General features: G+C 34.1%; 1 protein-coding gene across 2 annotated transcripts; it reads right to left on the bottom strand.

Moving 5' to 3' along the window:
• Positions 1 to 5,322: 5,322 nt before the first annotated feature.
• On the bottom strand, positions 5,323 to 14,088 carry LOC104902311 (pentatricopeptide repeat-containing protein At4g18975, chloroplastic). 2 transcript variants are annotated; one of them, XM_010690041.4, is made up of 8 exons: positions 13,953 to 14,088; positions 13,181 to 13,224; positions 13,010 to 13,087; positions 12,124 to 12,237; positions 11,158 to 11,301; positions 10,458 to 10,670; positions 7,254 to 7,455; positions 5,323 to 6,270 (listed from the first exon to the last, which is right to left on the bottom strand). In XM_010690041.4, exons 2-8 carry the CDS (start codon positions 13,205 to 13,207, stop codon positions 6,233 to 6,235), a joined length of 816 nt encoding a protein of 271 aa, XP_010688343.2. In that variant the 5' UTR covers positions 13,208 to 13,224; positions 13,953 to 14,088; the 3' UTR covers positions 5,323 to 6,232. The 2 variants fall into 2 exon arrangements, with proteins under 2 accessions (XP_010688343.2, XP_048490862.1); XM_048634905.2 differs by lacking the exon at positions 11,158 to 11,301.
• Positions 14,089 to 14,735: the final 647 nt, after the last annotated feature.

Genomic DNA, 14,735 nt, shown 5'->3' with positions numbered 1-14,735 from the left:
GTTCTAATCTTTGTACGGATGCACCAACATTCTGGAAAAGTAAGGTTTTACGATGAATATTTTGTACATTTTGCATAAAAATTATTGTCATAATGTCATCAACTTTTTCACAAGAATTATTTTTATAAATTGAGTAAAGGAAGGATGAAAGGAAAGGAATGTTGCACAGTAACAGTATAGGTAGCCAGGGTGGTACAGTCTAATTTCATAGTTATAATTGAACCTTGTGAAATATGGGAAAAGAGATCAGAGATAGCATTGTTTTTGTGTAGACCATTTGTGTCTGTATGAAGTGTTAATAAGTCGTTATTGAGTTATTGACCCTTGCATTAACCTAAGAGAAGTGAATTGTGAGATTTAGGGCGTGTTCAGGAACAGTCTTTTTCGTTCGGTACGTTTTAAAGGTTTTGTCGAGGTTATCTTTTATAAAATTGAAATGTTATGTCTTTTTTTTTGGTGAACAATGGAACTAAACAAACTTAAATAGTGTTGTTATAATCCGAGATGTAAGCATTCGTGCAAAAACTAGAAGGATGGGAAAACGGCTAGTTACATTCATGCATTTATCTAATCTACGCGCTTCTTTAGCTAATGTGCCTGCAGTCTTGTTATACTTTCTTGGGGTATGCATAATCTCCACTTCGTGGATTCTTCAGAAAAGTTCCTTGCACTCATTTACATTAGGTCTTTGGTAAAGTATTCTTTTAAAGTCTTATGCAGTTGTGCTAGTATTGTGAAAATTTCAAAACAGAAATTAACTTTCGAGTAAATGTACTTGCTATTTTACTAATGTTTTTTTTTATCCATATGAATCCCAAAAGCAGTAAAAAGTATAAAAAGGGGGAGGGGAGATCCAATTCGAACTTGTGACCTATTGATCAACACATTTATAGCTACCACAACAACTATTTTTATCTATCAAGCTCATAATGTAAGGGGAAGAAAAGATTATATTTAGTATCAAAGATTGATTTCTCACATGTCACACAATCAATCAGAATAAATCTATGAGGCACCTTCGAATGGAGCTTGGTGAAATTCTGCAAGAGGATATCTAAACTTCTCAAGTGTGGCGTTGCCACGCATGATTTACTACTAGGATTTTATTTTTTTTTTTGTTTTTTACAATAAATTGCTTGGATCAAATTTTGCAGTTTTTCCTTCTACGATATCTCGACGTGACATGAGCATAAAAGAGGTTCAAGAATCATATTTTAGTTTGCTTTTGACATCTTTGTTTCTCTCTTATGAATTACAATCCTAACTTCTCAATAGCACTAGCAAGTCTCCTATTTTCGATCTCTCACGCACCTTGTTGTTTGTATTTGTGCCTACTAATTAACGATTTAAAAACCCCGTTTATATATAAATTGTAGCATTTTGAAACAAAATTCCTTTATAAGGTAGTTTTTCATAATTTTTGTCTTGTATAAGGTAGTTTTTTCACCAAAGATTATTATTCTAATGGGTAGTTTTTTAAAATTACAATCATGATTTTCTTAATATACAACCCTTATATGATAGATAGTAATTACGTACATATGATATAGAGGACATATTAGAAAATAAATACAACACATACGCAATTTTAAATGTTTTTAGCCCGTGGCATTGCACAGGTTCAAAACTACGATACTAGATTAGAAAAGTAAAGTATTATTGATGTAATCAAAGGTATTATTTCTAAGGCACAAACGTCAAACCGGCCTATACCATACATCCAACCTAAGGCTACAATTTTTGCTTAATCTTTTGCTCATTTAGATCTTTACAAATGAGAAATGAGCAAAGAAATTAAATACCCTTTAAATGTACAATATAATTACGTATAATATATAAATTGCATCAATAGTTTAGCAAAATAAATTATTATTACACCTAATTTATTTACAAAATTTTATTAATAGAATCAGAACCTCCTTTTTTTAGTTGGCTGGTTGGTAAAGTTTAAAAATTGGAAAATATGCCTAGTCAGTTCTGACATTGTTTTACCAAAATTGTGTTTCATGAAAGAGTATCTTATTCCAAGATGCCAAAACAACTAAAAGTAAATTTATGCGACCTCAAAAAGTGCAGCAATAATCTTATCGTTAGCTTCCCTTTTTGAGATCTGATTATAACTTGACCTGTGTCCATCAGACAAGACAATAGAACATTAACATTAACAATAAATAATAATGTAATTAATATTGCCTTAATCAAATGAGAAATGCTTAGTGGTGGGGTGTGGGAGAATCATTACTTGATCCTTAAAAGTGATTCTATTAGTTTACCATTTCTGATCTTAAGGCTTAAGCGTGTGCTTTAAGAATGTTTATATTGCTAAAGTATACCTTTTGTTTTCCGCTAAACATGGTGGGGTTTATTCGGATACGAGTGTTCAAGTATCCAACTCGGCTATTTTGTAGAAGAAAAGTAAATTTTTAGTTTAACATGAAGTATCAGAGTAAAGTGTCGTCTTGAACACGACACGACATCCCGTTTTTGAGGTAAACGATAATGTCGGGGTAACACTGATTTATAGACTTTAAGTGTGGAAACCATCTAAGTTAATTGACAAAGTCTTGTGGTGGTGGTGGTACCCGAGACCTGATAAATCGAATAATCTTGACGATATCATTGTGCTTAGTCGTTCATTTACTTAAAAAAAAAATACTAGACTTTTATTAATGACTAAGTATTGGGTGAGACGATTTTACGATTAATATATTTTAAAATGTTAAAAATATTATACTTAATAAAAAAATATGTAAAAAGTCAACTAATCTTATGATATTTTATTGTAAAATGGATATAAACAGTTATTTTAGCTATGTACACCATCACAAACTATCACAATTAAAAAAAGGAAAAATTGTCAAGAATAAGTCAACCTTTGCGTTGACCGCTTTTAACAAGTCAACCTTCATTTATTCCAGTAGCAAGTAAAGCTTGTACATGAATTAGCTTTTAACAAGTTTTTTTACTTATGACCTGAACAACCCCTACAATTTTGTTCAGTTTTAACAGGTGTGTATTCTAGAACTCATTAAATTGTTCTCTAGAACATATTTGCACTACTTGAATTTTATGAAAGTTCCGTGAGAAACTTAAAACTGAACAAAATTGTAGGGGTTGTTCAGGTCATAAGTAAAAAAACTCGTTAAAAGCTAATTCATGTACAAGCTTTACTTGCTACTGAAATAAATGAAGGTTGACTTGTCAAAAGCGGTCAACGCAAAGGTTGACTTATTCTTGACAATTTTTCCTTAAAAAAATGAACATACTTAATCCATGAAGATGTTTTTTATAATAATTGTAGCATATTCCTTTCATCCTTTCTCCATTACTCATTATAATTGTAGGTTGAATATCTCTTAATCTTTATTTCATTGGTTTTCATTTTTTTTCGGCTTCAATAGCAACATTCTTCCCGTCCAAAATAACGGTATTCTGTGGACACAAATATAATAATGTGGACACTTAAAACATGATTAAAAATTGGTTGAGATGGTAATTGTGTGATGTTATAATAGCAAACGGTCACGGATTCAAATCTTTTTGCAAGCTAATTTTACTTTTGTTAGTCGACATAGCAAAAAATATTCACTGTATTCAAAAAGTGGTATGTTCCCTTCTTAATATTGAACTTGAATAGTTGCCTAATTGAGGTTGAGGTGGTGGAGTAGTAGTATTGCTTCCCATATGTTATCCATAAGGTATAGGGATCAAACTTCACATGACTCATTTGAGTAACTTTCCATGTCCCCCCCTCAAGTGAGTCCCTTTCATCTTACCCAAAAAAAATGTTTAATTGTAATCTAAAATTAGGCATTTTTTTTGGGTAAGATGAAAGGGACTCACTTGAGGGGGGGACATGGAAAGTTACTCAAATGAGTCATGTGAAGTTTGATCCCTATACCTTATGGATAACATATCAGAAGCAATACTACTACTCCACCACCTCAACAGTGCTTTGGTTCATTTCTCGTGAAACCCAACAGTGCTTCGAAATAAACGTAAATGCATCCACGTATTCGTTCTAAGCCACATGACTTCTTTCCAATGACCTTCCATGCACCTAGGAGGCATCCTGTGGCATTCGGAGCTCGGGTTTCGATTAGTTCGAAAGCGTGTATAATAACCTTCAATTTTGGTTCTTTTTGAGACATTTTAGGACTTCTCCGGGCCTGGTTATATTTTCTCCCGAAACATTCCTAGGAGTGCCGAGGTGACTTGTAATGTGGTGCGGGTGCTTCGCACAATTTGCATTGCCTCGAAAAGCCTATGAACACCCCATTTGTTCATTTCTCGTGAAATCCGTAATTACCTCGAAATGAACATAAAGGCATCCACATATTCGTTCTAAGTCACATGACTCCTTTCCAATGACCTCCCATGTCCCTAGGAGGCATCCAGTGGCGTTCGAATCTCGGACCCCGAGAAAGTCCGAAACCATGTATTATAACCTTCAATTTTGGCTGTTTTTGCAATATTTTTGGACTTCTCCGGACCTGGTCATATTTTCTCCCGAAACATTCGTAGGAGTACCGATGTGACTTGTAACGTTGCACGGGTGCTTGGCACATTTGTGTTGCCTCGAAAAAGTCTTTGAACACTCCATTTCTTCATTTCTCACGAAACCCAAAATTTAGGATTAAATGACTATAGTTGGATAGAAATCTATAATAGTTTTGTTTATTACCAACATAAGATGTATATAATAGGGCATAGACTATAGAGTTAGATAAGAAATTTTTAGTTGGGAAATTATCATTTTGTGACTGAAGATCATTGAGGCAGGAAACTCGCTGGTCTTTCAAAGAAATTTTGTCCTCTCGAGTTTCGGAAATGGGAAACGTGATCTTCATGAGAGTTTTCATGTTAAATAATTTTTAGATTTTTAATATTTATTGATTTACACATCCTTACTTCCACTTCTGTAGTTTTGTAAGTGAGGTATTCTTTTTTCATAATGCAAAGCGATGGCCTGTAGGTTTATTTTTACCAAGAGGGTTGATTCTCGAGTGGCTTCTTATTGTATTGTGTCTTTTGCAAGATGGTAATTTAAATTATTACTGTGGACAATTAAAGCATGATTAAAAGTTGGTTAAGATGGTAATTGTGTCATGTTATAATAGCAAGAGGTCATAGGTTCAAATTTTATTGCAAGCTAATTTTACTTTTGTTAATCAACATGACTTATGTACATATTGGACAATTCTAGTGGAGTAACAGAGATGACACATTGCGTGTACACATTGTCATACACGTCTTTAATGTGTTTGTATAGATATACCGTATACGAGTGAAAGCTAATAATTGAAGTTTACAATATTTAACTACAAAAATCAAATTTTCCTCAATTCAAATGTAATTATAATAAAGGATACAACATGATTTTACCTAACACTAAAAACTTAAAGTTAACCCTAAGATTCAAATCTTAGGAACTGCCCTAACACCCATGGTGCACTTCCATAAAGCTAACACCAGACCTTCTACCCTTACATCTAGTAGAAGAAAATGTTAGTCATCAGCTAGTCCCGACCATCAACCCGGAACCTATCAATATGATAAGAAAATACTACTTCCTCCGTTTCGTTTTAAATGCAACAAATGAATATTTTATATCTCATAAATAATACCCATTTATTGCATTTAAAACGAAACGGAAGAAGTACTAATTTACCATTATGCTAATTGAAGAACTAGTGATTAAGATGTCATGTTCCTAAATATATAATCAATAAACTTTATTTCATTGTATCTTTTTGCTATATCTTTGATTACTTCAAGACTTTTTCCCCATTGTTGTTATCTTGATTCTGGTATAACCAATAATAACATAGTAGCTAAATCCTTTGCTTAACATAGAGAAACAAATTCATGGCTTGCAGAACTTTCCTCATTTTGCTCAGTGTTCTAATTTTGTAAGAAATATGTATAATGTATGAGTCTTGAATATGAGTTCCAGATTCATGGCTTGCAGCAGGATCAAGTTCGACAGGTGTTCAAGAAGGCAGATAGAAAACTCCCGGTCCACATCTTAGCCACTTTGGCTTCCTCCATTTCTGAATAAACCCTTTTCATAGCAATGCCCAGCATGTGTTCGAATTCTAGATCCCCGGTTCGGAACACTCCGAACACTGAACCTGACTTTTAACATTGAACATCAAGCTCACTCCTTTCTGCATTCAAAGATAAGAAACATCTTGAGGTGTAATGGGATCATAGGTATTAGCGACGAGATTCATGCTTTCAGACTTTTGGCAAGATTGCTCCTAGTTCCTGCAAAAATAACATACACAATTATAGTCTACAGAGTAGTAGTACAATTGTAGGCTGAATTCTCTTCTGTCCAACTCAAGCATGGTGTCTTTCTGGTCTCCAAAAACATTACAGTAAGTACAGAACAGTAGTGTGCGACACAATAAAATTATTGTGCGTCACCTAATACATAAGCAATGTCGAACCTAACCATAAACGGTAAGAACTATAGTGTAATGAGCTGAAATCTGAGACTAGTAAATAGTGGAAGATGATGATTTTCATTACTAGAAGAGAATTACAGAAAATGAAGAAGGTTGCCAAGTATTTGAGTGACTTAACACTCTCCCAAAGCTAACAACTAAAATATTCTCCAATATTTTCATCGTATCTCTTCCTCTCACTAATCTGTTCTATATATAGCTAACTTACTTGCTTTCTCTCTAAGCTAAAACTAATTACATTGTACTCCCCATATTACCCCTAAACCCGATGCATAGCACATAGCTGTTAAATTAAACCTGTCAATTCACAGATTCAAGAACTTGAACTTAATTAACCTTCTCAGAGAAGAAACTTCTAGAGGCACTTTCTGGATTAAACTTTCTAGTTCTTGTTGAGTCTTCTTCAAGCATAAAAGCATTTAAGATCAATGGCTTCTATTATCCACCTCAAAACAGCCTTGGAAGCTTTCACTATTTTTGCTACATGATGAATTTGCTTTTGTTGGTTAACCTTTTAGAAGTTGTACTTTTCTAAAATCAGGTTTTAAAACATCATCAATGACATTTTGGTTGTGGAAGCATAAAACTAATAGTTTCTGATTTCTCATTTAACATATTTGGTACTACATCTTACAGCATTTTAGAGACTCAAAAAAATATCCTCTCTTTGTCATCTAGGTCCAACTCCCTTCTTTCTTTTTTTCCTAATGCAATGGAGTAACCACCTTGGTCTGGGTAATATAGTCATGCTGCATAGACATGAGATATAAGAGGCATCACCTGAAGTTTCCTTCTTTCTGGACTTGACTCTATTTGATTTCTTTTTGGACTCTTCATCAGTCTTGCTCAGAAGAGCAGCATACTTTTCCAATATCCTCTCTTTGTCATCCACCAAGCCCAACAATTCATATGCATCTGCCACTTTCTGCACTATTGACTTCTCTGGAGGTTTACGATCAAAAGCCTCGAGGCTTTTAAAGAGCTGCAATGATTTAAAAAATTACACATTAGGCCAGCATGACACAACAACTACATAACACATTAGTAGGAATGCATATATACATAATTCAACATGGCACAGACTGCTATTATCTCATTCTTTAGATTCTTCTTAGCAATTGCTGTCACCAGATAATCAGGTGTCGCATTCAGTCTCTCGACCAGGTGAAATTCTGCTTTATGTGACATTTAATTCTGTCTAATGTCTATTGAGAGTAGATACACATCCACCTATATATTATGTTCATTTCACACAATCAAATTCATATTTAAGTTCATCCATATTATGGCATACGAGATTGAGCTTAAAACTGATAAGAATCCAAGTAGCAAAGCAGACCATGGTTGCGCCTAGAAAGCTCAATCATTCGGAGTTAGGGCATGCTTGAATTAAAGGAAATGTATTGAGGGGATAATGGAGGCAAAATGAAGAAAATGAAGTTTAATTTAGGTGGTGTTGGAAGAGATGATATAGATAATGCAAGAGGAGAGAGATGAAAAGGGGAACTATTATCCTCTTATTAGGAGTAATGCATTACCGTAGGAGGAAGATGAGTTAATACCCCCATAATAAGGGTATTCATCCTCCCCCCCCCCTCCTCTTTGCACAATTAATACCTTATCACATCTACGACCACCTCTATCTACCTTCATGTTCTTTATTTTTTATTCTATTAACCCCTTAATACATTACCGCCCCTTAAATGTCTAGTGAAAGAAGCAACAAGTTGTAAATTCACAATTTAGGGAAAGAAGAGAAGAGATCTATCCATTAAAGCAACATAATGACCAATAATAATTCCATCCCCCCTTCAACTTTCTGGCTTCTTTCATCATTAATTCGCTTTGAGAGTAGGAACCACAAAAAATCATCTGTCATCAACTAGTTCAAATTATTGGCTATATGTAAGTTGCGTTAAAGAAACACATGCGTTGACTAGGATACCAGATCTATGCTTGGGATTCGTCATTTCTGTCCCCGTAAATTCTCTATTAAAGGTAAAGGCTAGCTGATAGTTTATAATGCTAAAGACTATAACTTTACATAAGGGCCGATAGCTAAACTATTCTAAATTAGCTAAAGAGGTCTTAGACATAAGATGGTGAATGAGAAGCTAAAATCAGCAGTCAAGGAGAAAAGAGCATGCTACTTAGTCTTGGAGAAATGTAGGATGAAATATTGCAAAATGTAATGAAGCTACGATGAAGGCGAAATAGGTATCCTACAGTCTAACTGTATATCTAGAGATAAACGACAAAGTAGACTAGAGGGGATGGTGAAAGAGAGCTCTACAAGATAACTATAAGAAGACAAGTGTAGAGCAACGATCTTCCTATGGTTTAGACTTAAGAGTGAGAAGGATTAAAACAAAAGGATGCTGGTTAAGGACAGAAAGATCAAGAATAGATGGTGCAAATAACTGACAAAGAGGAAGTGCTTTGGGAAGCACAATATAATTCTGTTATAGGGATTGCTTGGAGAATCAAAGAAGAAAATTAGTTACAGAAATGGACGAGGCTAAAAAGATGGACACAATCAAGAATGACGAATAAATTATCAGAAGATGGTGATGATTTTTATTGATTAACAGATAAAAACAGCAGAAAACTGAGGACATCTATCAAGCATTCGAGAGCCTTGGCTCTTGAGTGTCTCCCACAGTTAAAACTTTTAACTATATTCTGCATATATTTTCCTTCCTAGTTCCCTCTGTTTATACTACTTTATAGTACTCAAAATCCCAGATCCACCTTTCTCTTACTAACTTTCTTCACTGTATGATGAGACATTATGCTGCCACGATAACCATCATGATCCCTTATATAACTCTTATGTATAATTGTACACTTCAAATTTACTTAAAGAACTTGGGTTTTTTTGGCCATAAATACCTTTTAGAACAAATTTTTCTGACAAAGCACCTTTAATTTTTTATTTTGTGAGAAAGTACCTTTTGGGACCCCAACTTGCTTGATGAGAAGGAGAAGGATGAGGATAGGACAAAATTTCTTGCCCATTATATGGCTTGGGGAGGAGAATCAGGTGTACAAAGGAGACGATCAAGGACAAGAAAATTACTTTATTCTTTGATGTTGGTGATTTGGGTTGGCAATCACAGAGCATTTAATGAATAGGGAGTAAAAATTGGGGAACAAGATGAGAGACAGAGATGAAGAAGACCAGGCTAGAAGATGAAGTTGGGCATGGAGATAGAAAGAATCTGAGAAGAAAACAGGCGGAAGGCCAAAGAAGAGGAACAAAAGGAGATGAGATAGAGAGATAGTGCATGTAAAAGAAAAAATTATGCACTTCCCGCAAGAGAGGAAGAGAGGTCAACTACCTGATTCTTGACTTCATGGCATCTCTTCATTTACTATTCTTCCCAGTTGTTAACTTGTTATCTTCAAAAGCTCGGAGAAGATGGACTCACCCGGGGGTTTGAAGTATCAGTCTCTTTTAGATTAGAAAAGAAGAGATATAAATTCCAGGTATTACCCAAATTACAATGATTTTGTATCACACGATATTCAGATTCTAGAGGAATGAGCTGACCATACTACACGATAGCTGGTAAGTCTTGACAAGTGCCCAATGACACTAACAGGCAATTGTCCTTAAATGAAAGACATATAACAAAATCAATGGAAGCAAGCTTGTGAGCACAGATTGTCCAGTGACAAGTAAATTTCGGGGAAGCAAATTTCAAGGCACCTGGCTGGATAACTTGGTGATAGATGAATAGCTTTTACAGTTTCCATACTTAAGAACATTTATTTTATCCAGTGATTTAGGACAAAGATTTATCAAATATTATTACGGAGAGAAAGAGTGAAAATGAGAGTAAGAGTGAGGATGAGAGGAAAAAAATCCATACTTAAGAACATCTATTTTGTCCAGTTATTTAGGACGAAAATATATCAAATATTATAACACAGAGAAAGATTGAGAGTGAGAGTGAGAGTGAGAGAGAATAAGGTAAGTACCTTAACAAGGCGGTCCAACATATTATTTCGATGATAAACTGAAATCATGAGATGGCATGCTTGCCAAGGCACTGAATGTAGATTATTACCAATCTTCTTCATCCAAATTCTATGAGCTTCCTCAGCTCTATGGTCCATATCCAAAGCCCGTATCAGCTGCTGGTATGATCCAAGTGTGTTGCCTTGACCTTTGCTTAACATCCATTTTATGACCTTAGAACACAAATATAAATATATATAATTATTATTTATTAAGCCAAGATTACACTGCCAACAATGCTAGTCTTGGAAACTGTCTCAGCCTCCTAAGACAAACATACTTTGCTAGCTAATCTTTCAATGTTGCATCAAATCAGCAATGGCACAATGAAACAGAGAGAAGGGATGTTGATGACATCATATATAAACCAGAAGTAATTTCAAAATCTAGTATGATGTCCACTGAGTTTCATATTCCAACGGATTATCATATCTAGACCACATTGTTAGTCTGTTACTCTATTAGACGACAACGAATACTGAAATGCGTGTAGAAATATCTAGTCTTCTTTACATTGCTTCAAACAAATAATTTACTATTTGCTGAAAAGACATCAAATTTTTAGGATTCCGTATATAGCTAAATCCTTCCAAATTCTCCTCTTCCAGGCCCAGGAGACCTGAATAATCACAGCAACAGAAATGCAAATATTTCCAGTACCTGCACAACTCTATGCCATTGTTGCTGCTTTTCTAGAGCCAGCAAGACGTTCTTAAGTGCGGCAATCGGAAAGTTCTGCTCCCATGCTACCCAAGCATCAAGTGTGCCATAAACAGCATCTTTACTATCTTCCATATCAAAAAGCTGCAAGCCCGACCAAATTCAGCTAAAGTATTAATACTATTATAGGTCAAATATCTATCCTAAACTTTAAGTACTAGAGTATCCACAAAAGTAAATAAGAAATGGACAATATCTTGATATAACAATCAGAAGATCAAATAGGCGCATGGAAGGACATACAATAAGCCTATGCATATCCTGCATACGTGATACTGTCCTCAAAACAATACATTGAGTAAAAAAATATAATTAAAACCTAGTAGCTGATGAAGTGATAAATTATAATTGAATCATGTACAGTAGCTTAAATGCCGCTCATTAGCTATATTTATTAGAATTGGGTATCAGTGTCAGATAGAGGTACATATAAGTGTTCGGAACTCCCAAGGGTCAATTTTCACATTTTCAGCACTTTTAATATATCTATAGTCCAACATATTCCTCTCGTTTACTTCAGGTCTAGCAATTCTATTGCAGCGCGAGTTTGCTTTAGACTTTGGGGAAAGGCCGACGGAGATAAGAAAGAAGAACAAATAACTATATGCATCTATATCATTCACATAGCAGAACTAAATCCTTGAAAAAGCTGTGTTACTACAACACATTCATTAACCTTAGGTGTTGCATGTCCTGTTGTGTCTGACACGACATGACACTTGGATACTTCATTACCCAGAAACTTGACATTTTTCTACAAAATGGCATATAGCCCAACACCCGGACGCCCAAATCCGAGTAGACAATTATCCGAGTCTGAGTAACATAGAAGAAAATTACAGCTCACTTTTCTAGCAGTTCATGCAAATATCCAATAGAATGGAGTAATCAACATAACAAACTTACTGCCGTAATCAGAAGATTGATCTTCTCTTTTCTTGTAATCTTCTGTCCTACAAGAAAGTTATGCTCGTTGCCGTTGTCTTTCCCAGCGTCAATACATGTTACCTGGCTTCGGCCCTAGAAAACAATGCAATAATTATTCCAAACAGCGAAAACTTTCACAAAGATATAAGGAGACTAGTCACTCAATACTAGAAAACAGTAAACAGAGGTAATCATCAAATAATGGAAAAACACAATAAAGGGAATTCCAAAACTCAGTGCATGAGGCTCCAGCATAAAAATTGGTACAAAAATCAATCTAGAAGAACTTTGCCCATGGATATATATATATAGATTGACAACAAAATGCGTTCTCCGGGATTTATATAAAAATAAGGAAAAAAGCATTACTCCTTCAAACATTTGTGTAGCATTTGCAAGTGACACTATGTATCCATTTTATGTAAAAAACGGATTTCAGACAAATAACTTCCCATAACTTTTTTAAGCAAACAAAAAGCTTCCTTGATATCATTTTTAGGTGGGAAGAGCTATAAAGCTATGATCCTTGCAGGCCAACTAAGCCGAGGAGGACAAACATGGTACATCCTGCACCTTCCCTAGATAAGAAGAATAGCAAAATATAGAAGATAGAACTATAGTGGCAAACAGGGCATTCGGATCTGGTTCAGGTTGAGCCCCTTCAGAAAATGTTTTCTTAGAGGGTTTCTCCAATAATGTTGCATTAATTTGCCCTAGCTAGACTGCTAGAGATATGATTGAATATTTGTATACATTTATACCTCCCCAGACCTTAAACATCAGAATCCATACTAAGGTGGTTGCTACTTGTAATCCCAAGGAACTCTAGACCCGGAAAAGAAAAGATATAGAAATTGCAATATACCTCAGCTTGGGGTATTGTACTGAAGCACAATTTTGGGGTTTGACGTCTAGCCATCCCAAGCTGCGAGCTATGCCGTAGCTAGAAGAAAGCACAAATTTCAGATTTCTAAATGAATTCTCTCAACAAAAAAAAAAACATTATTGTAATGATTTAAGATTGTTATATACTTACCACATATCGAGCTGCTGACCGCAACATTAATTTTTCAGCAATTCCTGTAAAGGGAAGTGAGAAGGTACTTCAATGAATGGTTTATAATACAATAACTACAATAATTATTACAGAAGTTATATAATCTCCAGTTCTTAATTTCTTATCGAACTAATCACAAAGAAACAAATTTTATCAAAGATTATATACATCAACAGACTAAAATTTGACCAAATATTCCCACCATTTACAAAATTCCCAACAAAATGATTCAACTACATTACAAAAGCTTCAGCTAGTTGATGCACCAAATAATAGCTCATGCATAATTCAAGTTAGCTCAAAAAAGGGGAACATAGATTGATTCATCTTCTGATATCAATTAACAGTTTAGCACAGTAAACATGGCATAAATTGAAAACTCCTACTACAGTCAAATTTCACCTTCAACCTTAGAACATGGAATACTAACACCAATTACCAAATTAATACCAAACTTTGAATTAATTTACACATTCAAAGCTCAAAAGTTTGCACATTCATATCAAAATTAATGCATATAAAAGCCAAATAACACCAAATTTTCACGTTAATGTCAAAATTCAAATTACATAACACTTTGAAACTCAAAAATGAAGTGTAAGCTCAAAACTTGCATAAAAGATATGAATTGGACTCAGATTCAAGCCTTCTTCGAGTCTAATTCAATAACTTTAATCATGATTCAGACAATCCACAATATTTTTCAGCAATTTTTACAAAAAAAAAATCAACAAAAAAAATTAGGGCTTACAGTAATCGAAAGAGAGAAGAGAGACAAAATGCGTCGTTGGCCGGCAGAGCAGACGGTCGCCGGTGGAGTAGAACAGAGAGATATTGGCAAGGCTGCAAGCTGGTCACAATCTCAAATGCATATTAGGCCTAATTAGGGTGCGTTCTGTTCAACTTAAAAAATTAAGTTTCAGGTCCAATAAGTTCAGATAAGTTCAGATAAGTTCAGATAAGTTGCAATAAGGTCTAATAAGTGCAATAAGTTCCAATAAGGTCTAATAAGGTCCAATAAGTTCCAATCAGGTGCAATAAGTTCCAATCAGGTCTAATAAGGTTCAATAAGTTCCAATCAGGTCCAATAAGGTCCAATAAGGTCCAAATAGTCAATGTTTAATAAACATTTGTATTATTGTCCACTATTTTGTTATTCATAATAACATAATCCGCTAATATCACTATTAGCGGATTATGTTATTATTAGAATTATAATTAAAGTACCACAATGATTATATAGTATTATACTTGTATTAGTGTCTATTATTTTATTATTTATTTGTATTATGTCTATTATTTATTATTTATTTGTATTATGTCTATTATTTTATTATTCATATTACTATTAGCTGATTATGTTATTATTAGAATTTTTTATTAAAGTACCACAATGTATAGTATTATACTTGTATTATTGTCTATTATTTGATTATTCATATTGCTATTGAATAATATTATAATCATGGTCAAATAATTAAGGTTAACAATAATAATAATAATAATAATAATAATAATAATAATTACATAATAA

The sequence above is a fragment of the Beta vulgaris genome, chromosome 8, assembly GCF_026745355.1.
Source record: "Beta vulgaris subsp. vulgaris cultivar EL10 chromosome 8, EL10.2, whole genome shotgun sequence".
Classification (NCBI taxonomy): domain Eukaryota; kingdom Viridiplantae; phylum Streptophyta; class Magnoliopsida; order Caryophyllales; family Amaranthaceae; genus Beta; species Beta vulgaris.
Note: the sequence above shows the minus strand (reverse complement) of the source record. Positions and strands in the feature narration are given on the sequence as shown.